We start from the raw sequence: 24,818 nt of genomic DNA, 5'->3' as shown, positions 1-24,818 counted from the left end.
TTCATGATGGCTTAATGATAGTTCACGATGGTCAATCGTGATTGGTTAATTAATTAATGTGCCAACTAAAACCTGGTAATGGTGGGTTGTGAGCACATGGTTTTGATGGTCGTGCTCATGACAATTAAGGACCGGTTCACGAGTTTCGGTTGTGAAACATTAACCGTGCCAACCACAAGCCAGCATGGGCAACGGCTTTATCTTTTGTATAGCATGGTTCATTGCGGGGCACCAGACTGAGAAGTGGCGGAGATAAGCCCACGGGGGTCGCTGGGGAGTCCATGCCTTGTTTATAAGGGGGTGATTATGATCCAGGAAGGTGCGCTGCAGTGGATTGTGTTGTATAAGGGGTATTGTCACAACTCCTTTCCGAGGTACCGTGGTGGTATTGAGGCACATGGTGACATGATGTGGGGTTGTGTCTTGTGGGTACAGTGGTACACCTCTGATCAGAGTAAAACTATTCGAATAGCCGTGCCCGCGGTTATGGGCGGGTCTAACAATGTCTTTCGTGATTAGTCTCACCCTTCTCACCATAGTAAAAGATGCTTAAATTGGTAATAATTTGATTAGCTCCTGGTTTGGAATGGTACATTCCTGGTTTGGAGATAGAACTGTGCAGCCGGGGTGGTTGTTCAGAATGGTTGGGCCTATGCAACAGGGTATGTTGTATAGTGTTGGATTAATATTGTTTAATTATCACTTAACTGTTTTATAATTCTCAAATGTTTGCTAAATGCTGCTTTTGCAAATGAAACCCTACTATGCCATCCTTTGTTATCCTGTGCACTTGCATATTTGCTGCGTGGCTTGCTGAGTATGTCATATACTCACCTTGCAATCATTCATCAGAGGAAGAGATCTACAGTGATGCTGATGGTGTGGAGGATTAGGTGTAGCCTTGGTCAAGCTGCCTGTGGAGTCGAGCCGTCTGCGCCGTTTAATTTTATTTTCCGCTGCTTAGATTTTATTGATTGAGAGGAACTATCTACCTCTGTAATGACATTTTATTCGCTTATTAATTAGAGTAATAATTGTACTCTATTATCAATTTGTTATTGTGTGCCTCGGCTGATTCCTGGACGAGGGTTCACACACATGTAAGCGTTTGGAATTTTGGATAGAAATTCCGGGCGTGACAACTAGAATGTATGTATACTATGTATATTAGAAGTATTGGAATAGATTATCTTCCTCTTTTCTTTTCACTTAGCTTAGATAATATATTATGAGAATGAGTAGTTAATGCTTGTGTATCTTTCTACGCTTGGATTATCTTAACCCCTACTTAGAATATGATTATCACAAGCAATATATAGATTATTAGTTAAGTTCTCTCTACATGATCTTCTCACGGGATAAAATAAATATGATAACCTTGGAATGCTCTCGAGTGAAATACTACAATGGTATATCCGTGCGCTTGCGGATGAACTCTATAACCATAATATACCAGAAGTATTTCTGCGCCATTGCTGGGAATTACATTTCTAGTAATGTCGTTGAGAAATACCAACAGCCGCCTAACACACGGTCAAGGTGTGGGAGCCCTACCACCGTCCTATCCGTCATTTAGCAGGTGCGTGGCACGCCGCATTTGGCGCGCCTGCCCAGGCCGCCTTAAATGCGGCGCCCACCTAAGTCCGCACACGTGGCGGCCATGCAGAGGGGGTCGGGGCAGCCCGAACCCCAAGCACGGAGGGGGCGGCTGCTGCTCTACCCCGGGCCCGACTCCCTCGGGGGAATGCCACAAGGGTACTGAGGGCAGCCTCCTCCCTTTAGTCTCGATACGCCCTGACCTATATCACCAATAATAACCGGGGCAGCCCGAACCCCAAGCACGGAGGGGGCGGCTGCTGCTCTACCCCGGGCCCGACTCCCTCGGGGGAATGCCACATGGGTACTGAGGGCAGCCTCCTCCCTTTAGTCTCGATACGCCCTAGCCTATATTACCGATAGTAACCCCCGGCGTTAACCCTAGCCGAACCCTTCCATGAGTGGCCAGGTTTGACGCCATTCTTCTGATCCAGTGACATGTGTGCCTAGTATTTTTTGAGTCATGACACATTTCGCCGATCGCGGCCCAGCGCGCAGTGGAAAACCGCATCCCTGGCAATGATGGGCCGTCACCTCGCAATTGCCACATCGCCTGGGGTGGCGCGCGGAGCGGATGCGTCAGTGGCTTCGCTAGCGAATAATGATGGCGATTCTGTCGTAGGCTCTCTAAACCTTCCATTATATTTGAGAGATGATGTGAATAATTCAAATCATCATACAAACATAATGAAACATCTGACGCCTCGAGAGAAGAATATTAGAGACATTGCTGGGCCTTTAGCCTGCCAGTCAACTTTAGCCTGAGATGTACCCGTCAATCCACTCGAAGGTGGCGACCAGATGTGTTACACATTCAGGAGAGCTGACAAAAATGGCTAAAGATCTACAACATCTCAAATATTCTTAACTCATACTCATGTGAATCTAGTTGCCAGGATGTGCACTAGATTCACACTTTCATCTTAAGCATGGACATACATAGCAAACACAATTAAGATGAAAGGAACTTAAGGACTTACAACAACTAAATAGATACATAGGCCGACCGGCCAAATAGACATAAATATAGAACAACGGAAGCTTGACTACCCAAATACAAGCACACCGACTAGGGGTATACCCCATCAAGTTCTCATCCTAGAAGAAGCAATCGAAACATGCATCACTCAAAGACTAAGTCTAAATCCTGCAAGCAAAAGTTTATTCCAACAGCAAGAGTTAGTATATTAATCAAATTAATGTATTGGCAAGCACAAGACAATCCTAACATACTACATATAAGGCATATATTCAAAGGAAGGCATTATGTAGTTTATTTTCGGCATAAAGAGGTTTTGTTTCACAAATCTTTTGTAATGGAGTTGGCAATTCAACTATCAAAAACAAGTTTTAACTTTTATCATTAAGTTCATCATAATTCCATCATAATCAATCTCTTGTTGTCATCCTTGACAACAAGTCATAATATATCACCACACTCACAGAACTCAACACATTTTATCAATTTCAAACCAAGTTACATGTTCTCATTTTAAAACATAGTCTATACTCATAACACTTCACCAAAGCGCTCATGACCGTGAGCATGGCTAATCGATTAGTTTAGAGAATTCCGCAGAGTTTGTACAGCTTTACCCACATGATCTGAATCGCTCTAGTTTGTTCGGTACCCGTCGGTACCACCATACTATACGCATTAAGTACATTCTAGAGGTCACAACGAAGCCTTCACACTACTTAGAATCTAGCCTTGCACCAGCACGATACGTGTTCCTCCATCCTAGACATTCTTGGAATATGTCTAGAACCGCTAAGTAGCAGGCCCACGCCTTAAACTACCACGATGGGAACCCACCACGTGGCACAATACCGTTGTATTGGACATGTTTAGTCACCTAAACTACCACTTTGGGGTAAATAGGAAGCTCCTCTGAATTATTCCAACTCATACACACCGGCCTACCAGAATGCAAGGCTAGTTCTAAATAGATTAATCAGCTTAGTCCATCCCATACTAGCACATGTGGATGTACGAATAACTTTAAGTTGGTGACACAAGTTCAGTCCTTACGGACTCGGGCAAACACTCCCCCTATCGGTATGCAACTAACATCATATGCACACCACTTGCCGCCCAAGTCTAAAATCACATTTTACTTATTTTAGTTCACAAATACCTATCATATTCATTTTATTCCAGCAAAGGTTCATGCGTCAAAATCATATTTTAATTATAGATGGAATGAGCATTTGCATGTTTCTAAGCATGGCTAAGCAAGTAGTTGGACATAGAGCATATATAAACCTATTTGAGCACAAAGAGTGTACTCTAACCATTTCTAGGGGTTTAAGCAGCAAGGATCACAATTATTGAAGGTAGGGTATGCAGCAGATAGGTCATAACTACCTTATCCCAATTTTAAATATCGGTATAGTTTAAGTTCATATGCAACTTTGCAAACAAATATTTTCATTCCTCAAATCATGGGATTCAATGTGTTCAAAGGATGGGAGGAGAACTTGCCTTGATATTGAGAAATGTTTGCACCTAATCCATTCCTTCACCGCTTATGCAATTATCTAAATAAAATACACGTTATGCAATTAAACACCGAAATAGTCAAAAATCTAAAATGCTCTAAAATGTATGATTTGTGCATAATAAGTAGGTACTGATCTAAAATGAACTTAGGTGAAAGAATTTCCATTTTGTCTCATTCCATTTGAGAGTTATGAATTTTAGAAGTTATGTCGGTATGTAGTAGTGTTTAATTAGGCAGTGTTATAAAATGTTTCTATAAATTGATTTTAATTAAATTTGACTTCACAGAGGTGAAGAGATGAGTTTTCTAAGACTAGAACATTTGGTTTCACAATTTTTAGAGTTTCTATGAATTTCTAATGTATTTTAGAAGTTACAACTTTTTATAGCTGTATAGTGTTATATAGGTTCATGGCTTTAGAGGTTTAGGTCCAGAACTTGTTTCATCTTGCTAGTGATGTTTAAAATGAATGATTTAGTCTACTAATCAAATTTTAGTTCACAAACTTTGAGTTGATATTACTCTACTACACATTTTGTAACTTAGGGAATGTTCTATGTTAATGACTTTACATATTAACCTAGAGTTTTGTTACACAAGCTATGTTCATCTAGGTTTTAGTGAATGAGGATGAATTTATAGCTTTTCTGGTCTAACAAATTTTAGTTAGGTTTAATTAGAGCTAGACTACATCTATATATATACATACCTATGTTTTGCTTAATCAACACTATATGATTAGCACCAATTTTATCCAATTAAGGTTCAGAGCTATAATTTGTACAAAAAGTGCCACATTTTACTTTACTAAATTTAAGTTCACTCTTTTTCTGACTCCATAGAAACTTGGTTCACTCTTTCTGGACTAAGGATGAATTTTCTATAAGTTGTACAAATTAAAGGCTACCCCAAGTTGGTTATTTCCTTATATAAATATTTAGATGTTTTTATTATACAGAAAGTTTATATTTTTATTTTACAACTTGGAAATACATGTTTTGGTGACTCTACAGAACTTGAGTTTACTCAAAGAGGAGTTAAGATGAATTTTATATGAACTTCTAAAGTTTAACTTATCTAAAACTTATTATTTTAAAGATAATAGTTTTAAAGGCATTTGGAAAAGAAGTAATTATATACTTTTATTTCTCCTAATCAGAGAGTGTAAGTTGATGAATCTGTGGAACTTAAGTTTGTTCAAAACTAAGTTGAGATGAATTTTATATGCATTTTATAAATTTCTATATTAAATTTAATAACTTTATGAATCTACAGAAGTTTGAATCATCTCAAAATGAGCTATATTTAATTTTATATGGATTTTACAAGTTTAGGTGTTTTCTTGATATCAAATTATTAGTTTGTGTATTTCTTTTATCCTTTTTCCAGTTTTTAAATAGTTGGGTCCACAAGTCAGTGAGAGACTAATATGCAGGAAGGCCCTTGAGGTTTCAAGGAATCAATCTGCAGTCCAAAATGTGCGATGAACCAAATTCATTAAGAGTCCTCAGATTCTTTTAATTCATTACTAATTAGTCCGTTGTCCCACATGTAAGTCTAACATATTTTACATTTTAAACCTTACAAGATTTAAACTTTCTCTAAATGAGGTTCTCAGTGCCTAATGACATGGGGCCCGCTCGTCAGTGAGACGGTGGCCGGCGGACAGAGCAGCGGCGGCTCGGCGAGTTTCTCGCCGGCGCCGGCGATGAACGGCGGCCCATGTCGGTGTGCATCCAAAAGAGAAAAGGTAGCCTACATAAATGCGAACCCGACGGTATCCTTTTTGCGAGCTGCAGTGGTCAGAATCGATGGCAATGGCGGCGCGAGCGGCGGCAGTCCTCGGGGTGACGATGCAGGTTGATTTAGAGGTCAGATCTAGGTGAATGGAGTGCATGCATGTAACTAATAGGTCTCCAGGATGCTCACTGTGAGTCTAACGAGGGTTGTCGAGGTCTTGGCAGCAGCGGCGACTTGCGGAACCGCTTGGCGACGGCGTCCTTCCGCGGGTGAACGACGACAGCTCGAACGGGACGATGAGCTGCAAGAGAACAGCATGCACGAGGGTAGTGAGGTTACAGGGATGGTTTGTGCGCGAGGAATCGAACAATGGCTCACCGAAGTGGCAGGAATCGAAGATCGATGCCGGCGGCCGGAGTTGGAGAAGATGACGCCGATCTCCCTCCTCGATTCACCGATCCATGTGGTTCTTGAGGAATCTTGAAGGGGACGTCGAGGCGACCCTGGTGGCGCAAGGGTTCGGCTTGTGGTGGTTCAGTTCGGTTGGAACGACGACGTGAACCCGGAGCAACGATGGCGAGGTCCGCGTTCCCATAAAACCACTGCATGATAGGGGCTGAGATTAGAGGGGATGGAACCGGCATCGAGACTAGATTAAGGAACGCAAAAGAAGATGAAACGGCCGCTGCTCTATTTCGTTGGCGACCTTCGTCTTCTTGGTGGCCGACGATGGAGATGAGGAAGAAAGGAGCAGCCGGAGCTCGTTCCCTCGATTTGCCCGGATCAGAAGTCGTAATGGGGAGGAGGCGATGCAGCTGGCAGGAAGTGAAGACGAGGCTCGACGTTGCCACGTCGAGGCCACGCATCGAACGCACCTGAGAGTTGTTGGCGCCGATCTTTCCTCTCTCACGTTCTCTCTTGCCTGCTGGTCGGTTGGAGGATTGCACAGGGTGAGGACGAGCCACAGCCACTGATAAGTGGGCCCAAATCGATGACACCAAGGTTAGGGAGAAAGGGAAGGGTAGAAACAAAGGTAGACTTGATTTTGGACGATTTTCCAGGATTTATTTCTCTTCCCCTTTTTTGTTAATTCATATATTAATTTGTGTTGCAGATGTGTTCATGTGGATTTTATTGCAGGTGGATGAATGTACCTAGTTTCCATTTTCTTTGGTTGCACTTAAAAATTATGGATAGGTTGCTCACAGAAAATTGAGGAATATGGGCTATTTGGAAACTAGTTTGAATTTTTAGGAGGTCTAAAAAGAGGATAAAAATTCTAGAAAAATTATATTTAGTTATGATAAATAATCTAGTATTTAAATAAATTATTTAAAGTATACACTTTTATGCATTTTAATTCACTTTTTGGGTGAGGTATGGTTTTAGCCAATAAAGGATTATAATTAGTCTACTATGTGACTGTTTTGACTAATTTATTTGAGGCACCAAACTTAGTTATTAAGTTGTACCAAAATTACAGTAAGTTGTATGTGTTAAATAGAGACTACATAAATTTTCCCATGATTTTACCTTGCATATTTTATTTTAAATAATTAGCAGGATCTTTCTATATATATGTCCCACTTTATAAATGCATCTAAAGATTTTTATGTAAAGTACATTAAACTTCTTTCACTTGTGATGGCATTATTTTGACTTCCTTATCTTATCTTTTAAAATTATACCTCATGAATAACTTTTGTTTTGCTTAGTGAAATTATTTCCCTTAATTATGTTCATGAGTCCTAATATGCAATGCCAACCAAAATCCAAATGCACTAAGAAGACTCAAGTCAAAACATGTCTTATGCGAGTATGCATGCTTGCTCTTACGTTTGCATCTATGCCCTAGGTTAGAGATGAAAAAGGTTTTAATTTGTTCTCAAATTTTAATCATGCAATGGTTTAGGTCGGTTATTACCTAAGTTAAAACGAAAATTTTTGGCTGTCAAAATTGGAAAAGTTAATTTCAAACTATTTTGACGAGAAATTTTTAAGTCCGAGAATTTCAGGTATGTGACAGATTCTTTTGGTAACCGCGCGCAATTAAGGCGGGCGTGGCTCGCCCCGTCTTGACCGCAACGACCGCACGCCTACCACGCGTGTGTCAGAAGCAGGCGCGGGAAATGAGAGGGTGGAGTTAGTGGCCGTGAGAAACAAGGAGCCAGGCGTGGGTGAGGGGAGTACAACAGGGCGCCGCGGAAGGATTTCCTTCCCTTCCTTTCGCCACTTCAATCTTCCACGCTTACCGTGCCCTAGCCTTCTCGGTTCTTCGCCTTTCTCTCGCCGCGCACACTCGCTCGCTTTGTCCCTGCTCCGCCAGTGCGATGGCGCGTGGTTCCACACCACTGGACGACAGCGTACTGCCTCCCTCCCGCATCGTCAGCGAGAGGCAGGTGGGGCTGCCGCGGAAATCCATGCCAACACTGCCCAGGCGGGAGGCGGTGATCCTTGGTGCGGCGCGCCCGGCTCTGTGCTACCCCGGAAAGTCAGTCTTCTTCCTCTCATTCGCCATGGCGGGGCTGATCCTGCCCTTCTCCTCCTTCTACGACGTCCTGGATTTCTATGGTATCCAGATGGCGCACCACACCCCCAACACCATGATGATACTGGCCATCTTCGCACATCTGTGCGAGATGTTCATTGGGCCTCTTCCGCTGGTTCTTCACCTTGTAGCTGGTGTCCCCAGCGATGGAGGTTTGCGGCAGCTTCTTCCAGCCACACGCCCACACGCTGCACCGCTACATCAACTGCATGCTGCGCAAAAAGTGGGACGACCGGAAGAACGACTGGTTCTACACCGCCCTCCCAGATCATGCCCACCTCCGACTTCCCACCGCGCCACCGGTACAGGTGTTGACAGTCGTTATCGATCAGTTTCGACCGTCAATATTACCAAAATAGAGGAGAACTAGTGATGCTTGCAATGCATAAATATGTCAGAATAATAATATTCTACTAGAATTAGGTCTACTAACATTTTGCAGAGAATGACAATAAAGTGGAGGAGAATCGACATCAACATAGAAGATAAGTCCATCGGACGATGTCGACAATCAAACTTATGCATGAATGGGCCAAGAACTCAGAATTGACACGTCAAACTGGGCCAAAATTCACAAATCTACATAAAGGAGAAATAGAGGAGGCCGCCAGCCGAAAGGTGGGCTAGTTGCATAAAGGAGAAATAGAGGAGGCCGCCAGCCGAAAGGTGGGCTAGTTGGGGCGGGCCCTGGTTCGGCCGAACCTCCCTCTCCTCCGTTGGATCCAGGTTTTGGCTGGACGGTTGAGATGAAGCCCCAATGACAGTTGGAGGGTATTACCGACCATTCCAACCGTCACAATCGTCGTAGTTTAGCTATAAAAGGAGCTCCTCTTCTCACTTCACACACATACCTCAAGCAAGAGCTCTCTCATTTCTCTCAAGTTTAGTTTAGTAGTATCTAGCTGGTGGAATAGGAATAGAGTAGAAATCAGGAGTCCTGAAGCCTTCGGAAGAGTTCGGGTATGGCTCTAGTAGCTTTCCTTTCCTCTTTTGTAAGCTCTGTACTTTTATTAGAATACTATTCTATATACATTTATGGTATTGAAATACTTTCCGAGTATATGAGTACCTACTTTACATTATGTTCATGTTATACTGAATATACAGCTAGCTTATCTGGGAGAAGCTGTGGTGTGGGTATAATGTTTGCTTAAGCAATTACTCTATGTCATGATGATGATATTAGAGTAGTATCTGGTAGTTTAGACGTGGTGTCTAGATTACGGGATATCATTATTTGGGGTTATATGTTGCGGATGAGAGGTGGGCCGCTAATGGTGACAGCTCAGTACAGGTATTCCTCCGCGCTTGTATATAATCCTAAGTTAATTCCCTGGGGAGGGTATTCCTCCGTATTTAGCCCCGGTTGTATGGTCGTGACAGGCTGTCATAAGGAACTCGGCAGTAAGGGGTGGCTTCTCGAAGTACCAGGAGGGCATCGGATAGAGGGTATTAGATAGTATATCGGTTAACTAGAATATATATATACTATGTATATTAGAAGTATAGGATTATATTATCTTTCTCTTTTCTTTCCACTTAGCTTAGATAATATATTATGAGAATGAGTAGCTAATGCTTGTGTGTCACTCTACCCTTGGATTACCTTAACCCCTGCATAGAATATGATTATCACAAGTAATATATAAACTATTAGTCAAGTTATCTCCACATGATCTTTCCACGTGATAAAATAAATACGATACCCTTGGAATACTCTCGGATGAAATGCTACAATGTTATATCCATGAGCTTGCGGATAAACTCTGTAACCATAATATACCAGGAGTATTTCTTCGCCATTGCTAGGAATACCAGGAGCACTAGAAATATAATTCCCAGCAAAGGCGCAGAAATACTCTTGGTATATTATGGTTACAAAGTTCATCCACAAGTGCATGGATATACCATTGTAGCATTTCACCCGAGAGTATTTCAAGGGTATCGTATTTATTTAATCCCGTGAGAAGATCATAATAGAGAGAACCTGACTAATAATTTATATGTTACTTATGATAACCATAGTCTAAGCAGGGGTAAAGATAATACAAGGGTAGAGTGACACACAAGCAGGAAGCTACTCATTCTCATACTAAATTACCTACGCTAAGAGGAAATAAAAGAGAAAGAAAATCAATTCCTATACTTCTAGTATACATAGTATACATATATTCTAGTTATCTGACATACCAGCTAATACCCTCTATCTGATGCCCTCCTGGTACTTTGAGAAGTCACCCCTGACTGTCGAGTTCCTTACGATAGCCCATCATGACCATACAACCGGGGCTAAATATGAAGGAGTACCCTCCCCAGGAAATTAACTTAGGACTATATACACGCGCGGAGGAATACCCATACTGAGCCGTCACCATCAGCGGCCCACGTCTCATCTGCAGCATATAACCCAAAATAATGATATCCCGTAATCTAGACACCACGCCTAAACTACCAGAAACTACTCTAGTATCATCGTCATGACATAGAGTAATTGCATAACCAAACACTATACCCGTACCGATGCATCTCCCAGATAAGCTAACAATATAATCAGTATAACATGAACATAATATAAAGTTAGCATTCATGAACTCGGAAAGTATTTCAATACCATAAATGTATAAAGAAGAGTGTTTTAATAAAAGTACAAAGCTTACAAAAGAGAAGAGAAGAGCTACTAGAGCCATACCCGAACTCTTCCGAAGGCTTCCGGACTCCGATTTCTACTCTATTCCTACTCCACTAGCTTAAGACTACTAAACTAACTTGAGAGAATATGAGAGAGCTCTTGCTTGAGGTGTGTGTGTGAAGAGAGAAGAGGAGCTCCTTAAATAGGCTGCCAATGACGGTTGTGGCAGTTGGAATGGTCGGAATTGCCCTCCAACTGTCATTGGGGAGTGATCCACGCCGTCCAAAAGAAACCCTGCATCCAACAGCGCCAGGTGGGTTTCGGCCGAACCCCGAACCATGGGCCAGCCCAACCACCCCAGGTTTTGGCTGGCGGCCTCCTCTGTTGCTTCTCTTCACAGACTTGTGAATTTTAGCCCAATTGATCGTGTCAATTCTAAGTTCTTGGCCCATTCGTACATAAGTCTGATTCTCGACATCGTCCGATTGATTTATCGTCTGAATTGATGTCGGTTCTCCTCCATTTTATGGTTATTCTCTGCAAAAGGTTAGTGAACCTGACACTAGTGGAATATTATTATTCTAACATAGATATGCAGTGCAAGCATAACTAGTTCTCCTTTATTTTGATAATATTGACGGTCGAAATTGATCGCTAACGACCGTCAACAAAACCCCCCAAACTTGAACCTTTGCTCGTCCCGAGTAAAGGACGAAAGGAAACAAAGACTTGGTTATTGATCAAGAGTTGCTACTATGCTGTATATCTCAAATGTACAGGTGCAAGGTATTTGTACTCTCTCTCAAATTAAATAATCTTTGGCATGGTGGCTTACCCTTACCCCTGATTCCCACGAGACACTGCTTCTCCTTGCCTTGGGTGGTTGAAAGACAGAACAGCAATTAGAGCACCAATCATCCAATCTTTATTCAACTTTTATTCCGGAAGTTTTCAAATGATTTTATAAAAGAAAAGCCAAGTTTCTCAAATGATTCACTCAGTCTCTCTAAGTGTATCAATATGAATTCCTCACCATTTTTTTTTGCCGTTTTGATTCCTACTCTAAGGTTTGATATATGGAGCTCGGAAGAGATCAAACATAGCATACTTGCATTTACATTTATTACTAAGTCAAAAACTTAGAGTAAAATAGATGACTAAACATACTCAAGATCAAGATCGTGCAAAGTGTGTGATATATGGTGAAAGTCGAATATGAAGAAAAAGTAAAGAAAATGCTTCTCCTTTGTGCTTACTTCCTTCTCCCAAAAATCCTTCTTTTATTAATAAGGAGAGGGCATGGCTTTTTCCTTCTTTTTTTCTTTATCATGCTTATGCTTGAGAGAGCATAACTTTATATATTTTTTTTCATAACCATGCCTTTCCCTCCCTTCTTCTTTCTCTTCTTGTTTTTTCAAAAAGGATTTTCTTTTTAGGAGAAGAAAGCGCATAAAAGCATGGAGAATTTATTTTGGTGGTAGTATGGAAATGGAATGGATAATTGCTAGCTCCCAGTGTAGGAGTTTAGCATGTGCATATACGTGGGTGTATGATCTTGATCATAGAGCATGAGAAGTATGTACACAAGTCACAAAAATTTGACAAAGTTCAATGGAATAGCAAGTAACCAAAATGTATATGGTTTACATCAATGATGTCACATTTTTGGCTCTGGTAGGAATTTATATCACATGAGATACTTTCAAATTTAAAATTTTGAAAAACAGAATATCCGGAATTCAAGTCAAACGAGGACTAGAATCATAGCAACTCTTATTTACCATCTCATATCTTGCAAACACTTAGACTCAGATTAGCAAATGCAGCTCATTTACCTCAGGTTCCCAGATAATTGTTGGCTACTTATATTTAATTTTTGAGAGAGCACTTACATATGAACCCATATATAAGAGATATAAAATAGAGCAACTATTCATCATTTCAACAAAGAGAACTAGCTTGTCTTACCTAGCATGACACAAACCAAACCTATCTTTTTGGTATTTTATATTTTTCAAATTTTTATGTTGTTTTTAGGTTTATAAAAGAAAACATGCAATTGGAAAGAGAAATATGTAATGTGATACAAGTTACCTTAGTGGGGGGGGAGAGATGTCCCCCCCCCCAAGCTTGGCTTTCGCTCAGGGTCCTTGATAATGATTGAACCCCTGAAAGCGAAAGTATGCTTGAAGGTCGTCGTGCTGTTACTGCATCATGTATGTTGTTGATGTTGGCGAACTGAGCATCAGCAGTCTGTTACCATTCTTGCGTCTGTGCTATGTGTTCCGCGAGGTTGTTTTGGATATCTCCCGTCTGCACATCGAGGGTATACATTCTGCTGGTGATTTCACTCAAGACCCAACGAGAGGAACTTGAGCGCCATTCACTTGGGGATGGAGGCATACTGCTTAATCTGGAGGGTTGGTTGTCCCCCACTGTATGTCATGAGGTGCACGCCACCGGTCCTCACTGGCACTTGTCCAGCTTGAGACTCCGATGTTGTGGCGTGGAGCTTGGGTCCATCCGGGCGCATCCCAAGTTGCCTCCCAACCTGCCTCATACATCTGCACGGTGTTGAGGATGATGAACCTTCTCGTTCCTTTCTTGCCACGTTGCGTGTCTCCCTGTATGTTCCACCTACACGAGATTCTTCTATGATATGCAGGGGAATGGTTAGTTTATGGAAGTTGTACAAATGATACCCCGCATTAGGCAGCGGGATTTCATTTGTACAACCGGGGAAAAAGTATATCAAAGATCCATCTACTCCATGTTTAAGAATGTGCCCTTGCACTAGATAATTCTTATCAATACAGGGACAAGCGGCCAAGATATAAGCAATCTGGTCATTGATGACCCCCAGTCCCTTTGCTATCCGAGTAATCAAGGAAGTGCACTCAACAGGAGCAAAAAATCTTATACTTTCTAACCATTGCCTTATCATACATTTGACAGGAGCAACTTTGATCTTTCTAACCATGGCAAACAAGATAATTAATTCATCCCCCCTAATGGGTCTAAGATCACCTCTAGGAAACAAAGTCATAACAATCCATTTGTGCATGAGCCTAAGTGTAGAATTATGGACGTCATTCGTCCTAGCTTTCGTGCAAATTGGAGCACCACAAATATCTTCCCAAAACCTATTTTTCTCGAACCTAAAAATTCATTTCTGGAGATTGATTTACAGGAATCGTGAAAACCAAGAAGTGTACTTAATCCTTTCCATGTAAGTGTGTATTATTTATGGAAAAAGCAAAAGGAAATTCCATCTTCTATTTCTTTCAAAGTGCACAAAAATTGCAAAGTAAGTAAACGAGAACCAGGCTCATCTACCACAGTAAATCTCTGCCAACCAACAGCTTTCCAGATGGCACAAAAGTCTGTTTCCATACCTATCTTTTTCAGCAGCTTCGGAGAGTATTCTCGCGTGTGAGCATACTCCCGATTACTCAGCATGTAGTAAGCTTGTCTTTCCCGATCGTCGACAAGATCGAGGTCGGCGTCGTTCAGGAGACGTCGCGGAGCGTCGGCGTCCTCCATCGAGACATCGGCTGATGAACGAGCTATAGACTAGTCATGATGACTTGATGAAGAGTCGGACCCCTTGAACAAACGAGACAATCGCCTCCTCATTCTACACAATGGAGCAAGAACGGACTAACTCGGCGAGGGTTAGAATAGCAAGAATTTCACCCGCTGGTTAGTTTCACCAAAGCAACTTGTATGTATGCAACTAAGTATTTGAATTTAAGGAAAACTATCAAAGCTTGAATGAACTTGAGAGAAAACTTTAGAGAGGGAATGAAAATGTGTTGAAATGGGATGGAATTCCCTCTCTTGGCTGGCTGGCTTATATTGGACACCTACAATGGTTAGAAATGACATGTGGGACCCACTAGCCGTTACCCTGCCAAAAGTGGCATGTAACCGTTGCCTGGCCGGTTCGGCCGAACCCCTGTGGGCCCAACCGGCCGCACTTTTGGCCGTTGGGTTTCAACGGTCAATGTGGTCGTGGCACAATAAATTTTCGTTGAAAATTTTATTTTGGTTTGCTCAAAAATTCAAAAATCCTAAATGCGATTTTTTTTTTGAAATCCAAACATGTGTTAATGCAAAAATTCAAGTTGATGAAAATAAATGTGCAGATACATACCAATTTACCTGTTGGCGAAGGTCGCGTCATTTTAGGTCCGATGTGCAAGATCGTACCTCCTTTCAGTTCAGTTCGCGGATTTTCAACCTATCTCTAGAGGTCATGGAGCGGGCGCCTTTGGCTTTTTCTTCCACACCTTCTTTGGCTTTGGTGCGGGAGACAACTTCTTCTAAGCCGGCTGCTCTAGCTTCTTGGCCGGAACACTAGGTTTTACCAGTGTGTTCCAATAACGGTTCCTGGGAAACGTGGTTTCCTTTTCCAGGAAATTTTGCATGAACTTCACCAGGATATTTTGTAGGTTTGGCCCGTACTTGATTCTGACCATGGAGCAGTGTTTAGTCCTTGGCTGAAACTCAAATTTCTCTTCCTTCCCGTTAATACGGAAACGGATACTTCCCGTTCCCACATCAATGTTGGCTCCTGCAGTTTTAAGGAATGGATGCACCAAGATGAGCAGTGTTTCCTTTCCTGTTTCCATGTCCAGCACCACGAAACCATCTGGGATGAAAGAATCCCGTATCTTGACCGGCACATCCTCTGCTATCCCTGTTGGGTAACGGACTAATGAGTCGGCCAGCTGCAGGTGCATTGGCGTTGGTGCCAACATCGTGAAGTTGAGCTTTTCAAAGACGTCCATGGGCATGACGCTGACACTTGCTCCAATATCACAAAAGGCTTGGTTGAACTGTTGTGCCCCGATCGAGCAGGTGATCGTAGGACACCCCGGATCTTTCTTCTTTTCCGGGAACTTGTGGAGTATGGCATTGTTGCACTGCTCCATCAGCTTGACCACCTCCATTGTTGGGAGCGGTCTCTTGTTGTTGAGGATATCCTTGAGGTAACGTGCGTATGTTAGCACTTATATAGCATCCAACTACGGCATATTGATGTGAATCTTCTAGATCACTTCAACAAAACGAGCAAACTGCTCGTCCACTGACGGTTTCCTGTTCCTTTGAGGAAATGGCAGCAATTGCGTGTCATAGTATGCTTGTGGCACAACCTTCTCTAGCTGAATCTTTTTGTCAGCTGAAGTACCAGATGGCGCTTCCTTGTTAGTTCCTACAGGGTTAGGATATGGCAGATCACAAGTGGACTTACCTCCCCTCGTGGTGATCACCTTAACATTTTCAATGGAGGAGTCCGCTGCCCCGGAATCCTCCCAGACTCATTTGCAGGTACTAAGGCAGCTAATTGAGCTAACTAAGTTTCTATCATTTTGTTAAAGCTCAGCTGGTTTTGGAAAGCAGAAGCGAAGCTATCTAGCTTAACATTAATGTTTTCTAAGATCTTGTAATTGGCAGCTAGCTTTTTGCTTAAAGCATCAGTGGTCTTAGCTTGCACAAAAACGAGATCTTTCAAGGAGGGTTGGTTAGAAAAGTTACCGTTGTTGTTAGCTCCTTGATAATATGGGCATGGCTGATTCCACCCCTGACCTCCTTGTGGACGATACCCATTGTTGTTGTTGCCCATGTACATCGCCAATTCATGGGTTTCCGGGCAATCATTCCCAGAATGACCCGTGCTGCCGCAGACTTCACATGTAACGTGTGAGTCCAAGGCTTTGACGATGCCTTGTGGCCTTTTGTCATGGTCGTCCAATCATTTCATGAGGAGGTCCATCTTGGCAGCGAGCATTTCCATCTCCTTGACGGTGTGCATGCCTCGCTGACGGGTTTGGAGTCGTTCCTCGCTCCAACCCATATTAGAGACCATCTTCTCTATCAAATCGATGGCTCCTCGAACCGTCTTTGAGAAGAAATCTCATCCAGCTGCCGTGTCTAGGTGGTCATGGGACATGGGAGTGAGTCCATTATAGAAATTTTGCAAGATCAGCCAGTCATCCATCCCATGATGAGGACAGGCGGCCACATATTCTTGAAGTCGTTCCCGTGCCTCAGGAATGGACTCGTCCCTTGTCTCCTAGAAACTTGAAATTCTTCCGCGAAGGGCGCTGGTTTTGCCCATCGGAAAGAACTTTGAGAGGAATGTCGTGAAGCATCTATCCCAGGTATTGATCGTAGCATGGTTAGCATAAAACTACTTCTTCGCTTTCCCAAGGAGAGAAAACGGAAACAGTCGTAGCCTAACGTTGTTTGGACTGACACCCTTCATGGTGTATGTGCTGCAAATCTCTAGGAACTACTGTAAATGAGCATTGGCATTCTCATTTGGTTGCCACAGAAAGGGCTAGCCTGCGCATCGTGATGAGGCTAGACTTCAAATCAAAATCCACGTCTCCCAGGTTAATTTGTGGCCCAATGGTCACATTGTCAGCAGAGGGAGCAGCGAATTCACGGAGAGTCTTGTTAGTCATAGTCTTGAAGGTCGGTGACGCTGGTACGGCTGGTTTCTCTGTTGGTAGAGTTTTCTGTCGAGCAGCGACTCGCGGCCTGACGCTCCAGAAGAAAGCTTCTGGATTTTCTTTGAAGTTTTCTGGCAACTTAAAACCAGTCGTGCACTACCCTGTTTCCATAATAAAAGTGAAAACAACCAAGGTTAGCCTGCAAAGGACAGTGATTATACAGAGGAAAATATAAAGTACTAGTTATGGTAATCTCTATTACAAATCTTCCCCAGCAACGGTGCCAGAAATGCTTGTTGGTATTTCTAAACGACATTACTAGAAATATAATTCCCAGCAATGGTGCATAAATACTCCTGGTATATTATGGTTACAGAGTTCATCCGCAAGCGCACGGATATACCATTGTAGCATTTCACCCCAAAGTATTCGAAGGGTATTGTATTTATTTAATCCCATGGGAAGATCATAATAGAGAGAACCTGACTAATAATTTATATGTTAGTTGTAATAACTATAGTCTAAGCAGGGGTTAAGATAATCGAAGGGTAGAATGACACACAAGCAGGAAGCTACTCATTCTCATACTAAATTACCTAAGCTAAGTGGAAAAAAAAGAGAAAGGAAATCTATTCCTATACTTCTAGTATACATAGTATACATACATTCTAGTTATCTGACATACTAGCTAATACCCTCGAACCGATGCCCTCCTAGTACTTCGAGAAGCCACCCCTAACTGCCAAGTTCGTTACGACAGCCCATCATGACCATACAACCGGGGCAAAATACGGAGGAGTACCCTCCCCAGGAAATTAACTTAGGACTATATTCACGCGCGGAGGAATACCCGTACTGAGCTATCACCATCAGCGGCCCACCGCTCATCTGCAGCATATAACCCCAAATAATGATATCCCCAAATCTAGATACCACGCCTAAACTAACAGATACTACTCTAATATCATTGTCATGACATAGAGTAATTGCATAACCAAACACTATACCTGTACCGATGCATCTCCGAGATAAGCTAATAGTATAATCAGTATAACATGAACATAATGTAAAGTTGGCATCCATGTACTCGGAAAGTATTTCAATACCATAAATGTATAAAGAAGAGTATTCTAATAAAAGTACAAAGCTTACTAAAGAGAAGAGAAGAGCTACTAAAGCCATACCCGAACTCTTCTGAAGGCTTCCGGACTCCGATTTCTACTCTATTCCTACTCCACTAGCTTAAGACTACTAAACTATCTTGAGTGAATATGAGAGAACTCTTGCTTGAGGTGCGTGTGTGGAGAGAGAAGAGGAGCTCCTTAAATAGGCTGCCAATGACGGTTGTGGCAGTTGGAATGGTCGGAACTGCCCTCCAACCATCATTGGGGAGTGATCCACGCCGTCTAGAAGAAACCCTGCATCCAACGGCGCCAGGGGGGTTCGGCCGAACCAGGTGCCGGCCCAACCAGCCCAGGTTTTGGCTGGCTGCCTCCTCTGTTGCTTCTCTTCGCAGACTTGTGAATTTTGGCCCAATTGATCGTGTCAATTCTGAGTTCTTGGCCCATTCGGACATAAGTCTGATTCTCGACATCGTCCAATTAATTTATCGTTTGAGTTGATATCGGTTCTCTTCCACTTTATGGTTGTTCTCTGCAAAAGGTTAATGAACCTAACACTTGTGGAATATTGTTATTCTAACATGGATATGCAGTGCAAGCATAACTAGTTCTCCTTTATTTTGATAATATTGATGGTCGAAATTGATCGCTAACGACCCTCAACATCATCCCAAATGGGTGAGAGTTTGCTCAATCTTGCACGCGTTGGGACGTGGCACAAGACGAGTTCTTTGACTTGCAGTGACCAGGCCCGGACGTTGCACTGATGGTAGCGCCGCAGGCTTTGTTGGTAACGGGTAGCCCGAAGGGCTGCACGTTGCCTTCGCTCTTTATGGTAGTTGAGGTCGTCGTGTCGAAGCTGATCTTGATCATTTTCGTTATACAGTGATGCCCAGGGTGACCCCAGGGTCAGCTTGGATGGGAGGACCGCCTCAGCCCCGTGCACGAGGAAACATGGAGTTTCTCCTATTGCGCGGCTCGGCCTAGAGCACTGCCGGCAGCTCCAAGATCGATGAGTCCCCGAGCTTCTTGAGGACGTTGTAAGTTTTCGTCTTGAGGCCATTGAGGATTTCCGTGTTGGCACGCTCCGCTTGAACGTTGCTCTTGGGGTGGGCGGGTGAGGTGAAGCAGAGCTTGATACCCATGTCGTCACAGTAGTCACTGTTCAGCAATGGCGCAGAAATTGTCCTGGTATATTTATGGTTACGGAAGTTATCCGCAAGCACACGGATATACTATTGTAGCATTTCACCCGGAAGTATTCCAAGGTATCGTATTTTTAATTCCAAGGGAAGATAATATGAGTAGACTATGCTAATACTCTTTATACATACATTATTTGTATTTATCAAAATCTAAGCAGAGGTTAATTTTAATATAGGGGTAGAGTGACACGAAGCAAAGCTATTCAACTCCTCATAATAAAATAATTCTAACTAAGTGGAAGAAAAAATAGAAAGCACTCAATTACTATACTTCTAACATACACTCAATTCCTAGTTTACATCTGCTAATATACAATCATATGGCCAATACCCCCCTACAGTGTCCTCCTGGTACATCGAGAGACCACCCCGGGTTGCCCAGTTCCTTACGACAACCTATCATGGCCGTCCAACCGGGGCTAAATACGGAGGAGTACCCTCCCCAGGAATTTGTCTTAGGAATATATACTAACGTGGAGGAATACCAGTACTGAGCTATCACCATCAGCGGCCCACCTCTACTGTCCCGCAGCATATATGCCCAATTAATGATATTTAATAATCTAAGTACCACACTTACATTACTAAATACTACTCTATACCCGCGCACACGACATAGAGCAACTGGTAAACCAGACATTAAACCCGCACCATTACACCTCTCTGGTAGGCTACCCACATAATTAATATAACACAGATATAATGTAAGACCAGTACTCAGACTGAACAAAATACCGAAGATGTATAAAAATGAGTATTTCATTAATTCGGAAAGTATTACAGAAGAGAATACAAGAGCTGCTAGAGCCATACCAAAACTCTTCCGGAGACCTCGAGGACTCCGAATACTAATCTACTCTACTCCGCTTAGCACTATACTACTAATACTAAAGTATGAAGAAGAATTTGAGCTTGCTTGAGTGTGTTGAGAGAGTGAATGAGCTCCTCCTTTTATTGGGTATTTATGACGGTTGTAGCTATGCGAATTGTCCATTTTGCCCCTGTAACCGTCATTAGTATGCGATTTGGAGCGTGCACGTGGAGGGCCAAGCTGAGCCGTCGCCATTAGGGTTCGGCAGTTCAGCCGAACTTAGGCCGGCCCAGCAGGCCTCTAGCTTCGGGCAGGGCACTGACAGGTGGGTCCTTTAGGTGGTTATGGCAGTTAAAGCGGTTTCTGGCGGTTACACCAGACATGTGGGCCCTCCTTATCCATTTGATTGCTTAGGAGTGAGGTTTTCTCCGCTTTCTCTTTATTTTATTTGATAAATTCCTGTAACATGTTATTTCCATGTACAAGTGGAAATATATATACTATTTGGAAACAAAATGCATTGTAAGCATAGCTAATTCTCCATTATTTTAGTTATATTGACGGTCGAAATTTGTCTGTAACGACCGTCAACAAAACCCCCCAAGCTTGAACCTTTGCTCGTCCCGAGTAAAGGACGAAAGGGAAACAAAAACTTGGTTGTTAATCAGGAGTTGCTACAATGGTGTATATCTAAAATGTACAAGCGCACAGTTTGAGTACTCTCTCTCATGTTAATTAAATATGCACGGAGGCTTACCCTTACGACTAACATTTGTGGAATACACGCTTGTCACCACCTTAGGCAATTGAGAGACAGAACAGATCATAGAGTACCACTTTCTATTTCCTTGCTTAGTTTTTGTTGTCGAACGATAACTGCGTCACGTCGAACGACGTGGCTCTCTCAACAGGTTGGAAATAAAGACGACTGTATTGGTTGATTAGAAATTTTTTGGGGATCCCCCCATTACATGGCCTTAGGGGGCTATTTATAACCCTATTATAGGCTCTGTTCTTCTAGGGTTTATGATTATAGGGGATTTTACATGGTTGCCCTTATGATAGGGACATTATTGAGGGCATACTGTGTCCTTTACATATATGGGCTCTTAACGGGCCAACAAGCTTGGCCTAGCCATGGCGAAAGGGCCCCCGGGCGCATAGTGGCCCATTGGGCCTTCTCCGCCCAGGGCCCGTCTTGGGTGATGTCCATATGCTTCGCTAAATGCCCTTCGCCATATACCCTTTGCCCATGTGGTCTTTCGAACTGCGAAGCTCGGAGCCAGGCCCTTGATCTTCGCCCACATGCTTCGCCGCATAGCCTTCGCCGTGTGCCTTCGCCTTTGTCGAAGTTGACGCCTCTGGCTTGATCCTTCATTGGGTGGACGGTTGTTACGCCCGGAAATTCACTAGTAATTTCCGAACTAATTTGTGCATAAAATCCTCGTCCAGGAATCAGTCGAGGTACACAAACTGACAATTTAATATACAAATCCATCATAATAATAACGTTACATACTTACAAAGAAAAGAAAACAGCAGCGGAATTAACGGTCTAGCGATGGCTTCAGCTCCACTCCCACAGGCAGCTCAACTGGGGTATAAGCCAAACGTCTTCTCCTTCTGGATCCTTTATCTTCAACTGAGGTTTGATGATTATTGCAAGAATGAGCATATGACATACTCAACAAGCCACACAGCAAGTATGCAAGTGCACAAGGATTCCAAAGGATGGCATAATATAGGCTCATTTGCAAAAGCAGCATTTAGCAAAGATTTAAGATAAGTAAAACAGTAGAGTAATTAATCATTAATTTTAATCAACACTGAACAGCACACCCATGCTGCACAGGCCCAACCATCCTGAACAACCATACCCGGCTGTACAGATCTAACTCCAAACCAGGAGCTAAGCAAATTATTACCAGATATTAACATCCATAATTATTGTGAGAGGTGTGAGACTAATCACGAAAAACATTGCTCAACCCGCCCATAACCGCGGGCACGGCTATTCGAATAGTTTTACTCTGGCCAGAGGTGTACCACTGTACCCACAAGACACGATTCCACACATGTTGCCATGCCCCGAAATACCACCACGGCATTGCAAATGGGGAAATCGTGACAATACCCTTTGCACAACACAACTCAAAACAGTGCACCGTTCCTGGATCATAATCACCCCCTTATAAACAAGGCATGGACTCCCCAGCGACCCCCGTGGACTTCTCGCCACTTCTCAGTCTGGCGCACTATAATGAATCACGCTATACAAAAGATAAAGCTGTTGCCCACGGTGGCTTGTGGTTGGCACGATAAATGTTTCACAACAGTAGCTCGCGAACCGGTCCTTAATTGTCATGAGCACAACCATCAAAACCATATGCTCACAACCCACCTTAACCAGATTTTAATTATCAATTAATTAACATCACACGATTAACCATCGTGAGCTACCATTTAATGTAACCATAATTAATAATAATAATATAACATAGTTTATAATTAACCCCTTTAGTTAGCTAATGTTTCTAAGCATAGCTAAGCAAACTTACATATAGCATTTAGCTGAACCAATCTAATATACAAGGTTCAAGCTAATCAATTTATTACCCAAGGTATCAAGGAATAGAGCATTCAATGCAAATTGGCCATAACAAAGGAATAGGTTCACACCACCCGGTGACATTCGAAAATAAATGCACAGTTGAAATAAATAGAGAATTTAAATATAGGATCAACATGCTCAAAGGATTGTGTTTAGGATCTGTGACTTGCCTTGCAATAATCGATCTTCAATTAATCTTCTTGATCACTTCCGACGCACTCACAAACCTTCGCAACGACGGAAACGACAAGCTAACACGCAAAACGAAGTAAAAGGCTAATAAAAACCAAATAAACAATACATATAAAGTAAACAAACATGTAGATCATGATTTTAGATGAATTATGAGACTTGAACGGCCTTATTCTGACTCCAAGTGAATTTATTATAAATTTTACAAGATTAAATCTAATTAAAGCCCATTTAAAAAGAATTAAATAAATTTAATTCAATTTATGGACAATTTTAATATGTAGATCTTTATTTTAGAAAAATTTAGTAACTTGAACCACCTGAAACGGAGCTACGGTTATTTAGATATGATTTTCAGAAGATTTAATCTATTAGAAAAAACTGGAAAAAAGGAATCATGACGTCATGCTGACGTCATCATCGCCGGCATGACACGGGAGACGACCTCGCCGGCGATAGAGAGGTCGGCCGGCCTATCCAAGGGCACCTACGCGAAGAGGACGACGAGACGAACCCGATGGTACTCACCAAAACGTCCCACGACAACCGACGACGGCCGGCGACGACGCAAGAGGCGGCGGCGGCTCGGTTGAACGGCGGCGACGGCTCTCCGGTGGCCGGCGGCGAAGGGGGACGGGCGGCCAGGCTTCTCCACCCCTTGGCGCACCTACGGGCGGCGACGGCAAGCGGCGGCAACGGCGAAAGCGACGCGGCGGCGCGGCTGCAACCCGGCCGGCGGCGGCGGCGGACTAAGCGACGTCGACGGCGAGCTACGATGCACGGGAGACCACGGGAGAGGGGGCAAACGAAAGAGGGCGACGAGGTGGTCCTATTTATAGCCTTGGATTGAAGAGATCGGACTCCACCCGCAAGAAATCGCTCCGGGAAAATCTAAACTCGGTTTTTGGGGATAAACTCGAAAACGAGTTTGATTCGGGCAAAATACCCAACGATTTGCTCCGATTCTTGAGGGGAAAGATAGAAGAGGATGTGGGGATAAAAACCCCTCAAACAAACGGAAGAAAAAGGGCCGGATTGGATGCGGATTTGAGGGCGCAAGGTGGCGGCTCGGGCGACGGCTTGGGCTCGGCTTGCAGCCGGCCGGCTGGAGGAGGAAGATGGGTCCGACATGTGGGCCCCACATGTCGGTGACCCGAGGAGGAGGGGCGGTCGGCGTCGGCTGGGCCGGCTTGGGCCGATTCGGCCGCGCGGGGAAGAGAAGAGTTGGGCCGAAATCGGCCCAACGACTTAGGGGAGGATTTAAAAACTTTTCCAATTAAAATAATTCGTGAAATGATGTTTCATTTATTAAAAATACTTCCCTTGCTCAAACAATTCCCAGAAAATTCTAGAAAATAGAGGAACAAGCAAAGTATTTAATAAAATTTTATCTAACCCAA

At 43.1% G+C, this 24,818-nt stretch overlaps 1 protein-coding gene, 2 long non-coding RNA genes and 1 other non-coding gene across 4 annotated transcripts; 1 reads left to right on the top strand and 3 right to left on the bottom strand.

Annotated features, from left to right (window-relative positions):
* Positions 1 to 2,532: 2,532 nt before the first annotated feature.
* LOC107280714 (uncharacterized) lies at positions 2,533 to 6,686 on the bottom strand. The gene is made up of 5 exons (XR_001545270.3): positions 6,547 to 6,686; positions 6,219 to 6,442; positions 6,030 to 6,141; positions 4,082 to 4,137; positions 2,533 to 2,743 (listed from the first exon to the last, which is right to left on the bottom strand). It is a non-coding gene; the product is annotated as an uncharacterized lncRNA (long non-coding RNA).
* An 8,656-nt stretch (positions 6,687 to 15,342) lies between these two features.
* On the bottom strand, positions 15,343 to 15,972 carry LOC136356062 (uncharacterized). The gene has a single exon (XM_066309482.1). The coding sequence runs from the start codon at positions 15,970 to 15,972 to the stop codon at positions 15,343 to 15,345; it is 630 nt and encodes a 209-aa protein (XP_066165579.1).
* A 1,047-nt stretch (positions 15,973 to 17,019) lies between these two features.
* LOC112938865 (small nucleolar RNA R71) lies at positions 17,020 to 17,126 on the top strand. Its single transcript, XR_003242185.1, has one exon. It is a non-coding gene; the product is annotated as a small nucleolar RNA R71 (small nucleolar RNA).
* Positions 17,127 to 21,527: 4,401 nt separating this feature from the next.
* Positions 21,528 to 24,528, bottom strand: LOC136356006 (uncharacterized). Its single transcript, XR_010740635.1, has 4 exons — positions 23,947 to 24,528; positions 23,397 to 23,477; positions 22,139 to 22,257; positions 21,528 to 21,987 (listed from the first exon to the last, which is right to left on the bottom strand). It is a non-coding gene; the product is annotated as an uncharacterized lncRNA (long non-coding RNA).
* Positions 24,529 to 24,818: the final 290 nt, after the last annotated feature.

This window comes from Oryza sativa, chromosome 4 (genome assembly GCF_034140825.1).
Source record: "Oryza sativa Japonica Group chromosome 4, ASM3414082v1".
Taxonomy (NCBI): Eukaryota; Viridiplantae; Streptophyta; class Magnoliopsida; order Poales; family Poaceae; genus Oryza; species Oryza sativa.
The sequence above is the reverse complement of the archived record's forward strand: the minus strand, read 5'-3'. Positions and strand labels throughout refer to the sequence as shown.

Bases quoted from the DNA above. Each gene is read 5' to 3' on its own strand.
- LOC136356062 (XM_066309482.1), bottom strand. From the start codon at position 15,972: ATGGAGGTGGTCAAGCTGATGGAGCAGTGCAACAATGCCATACTCCAC.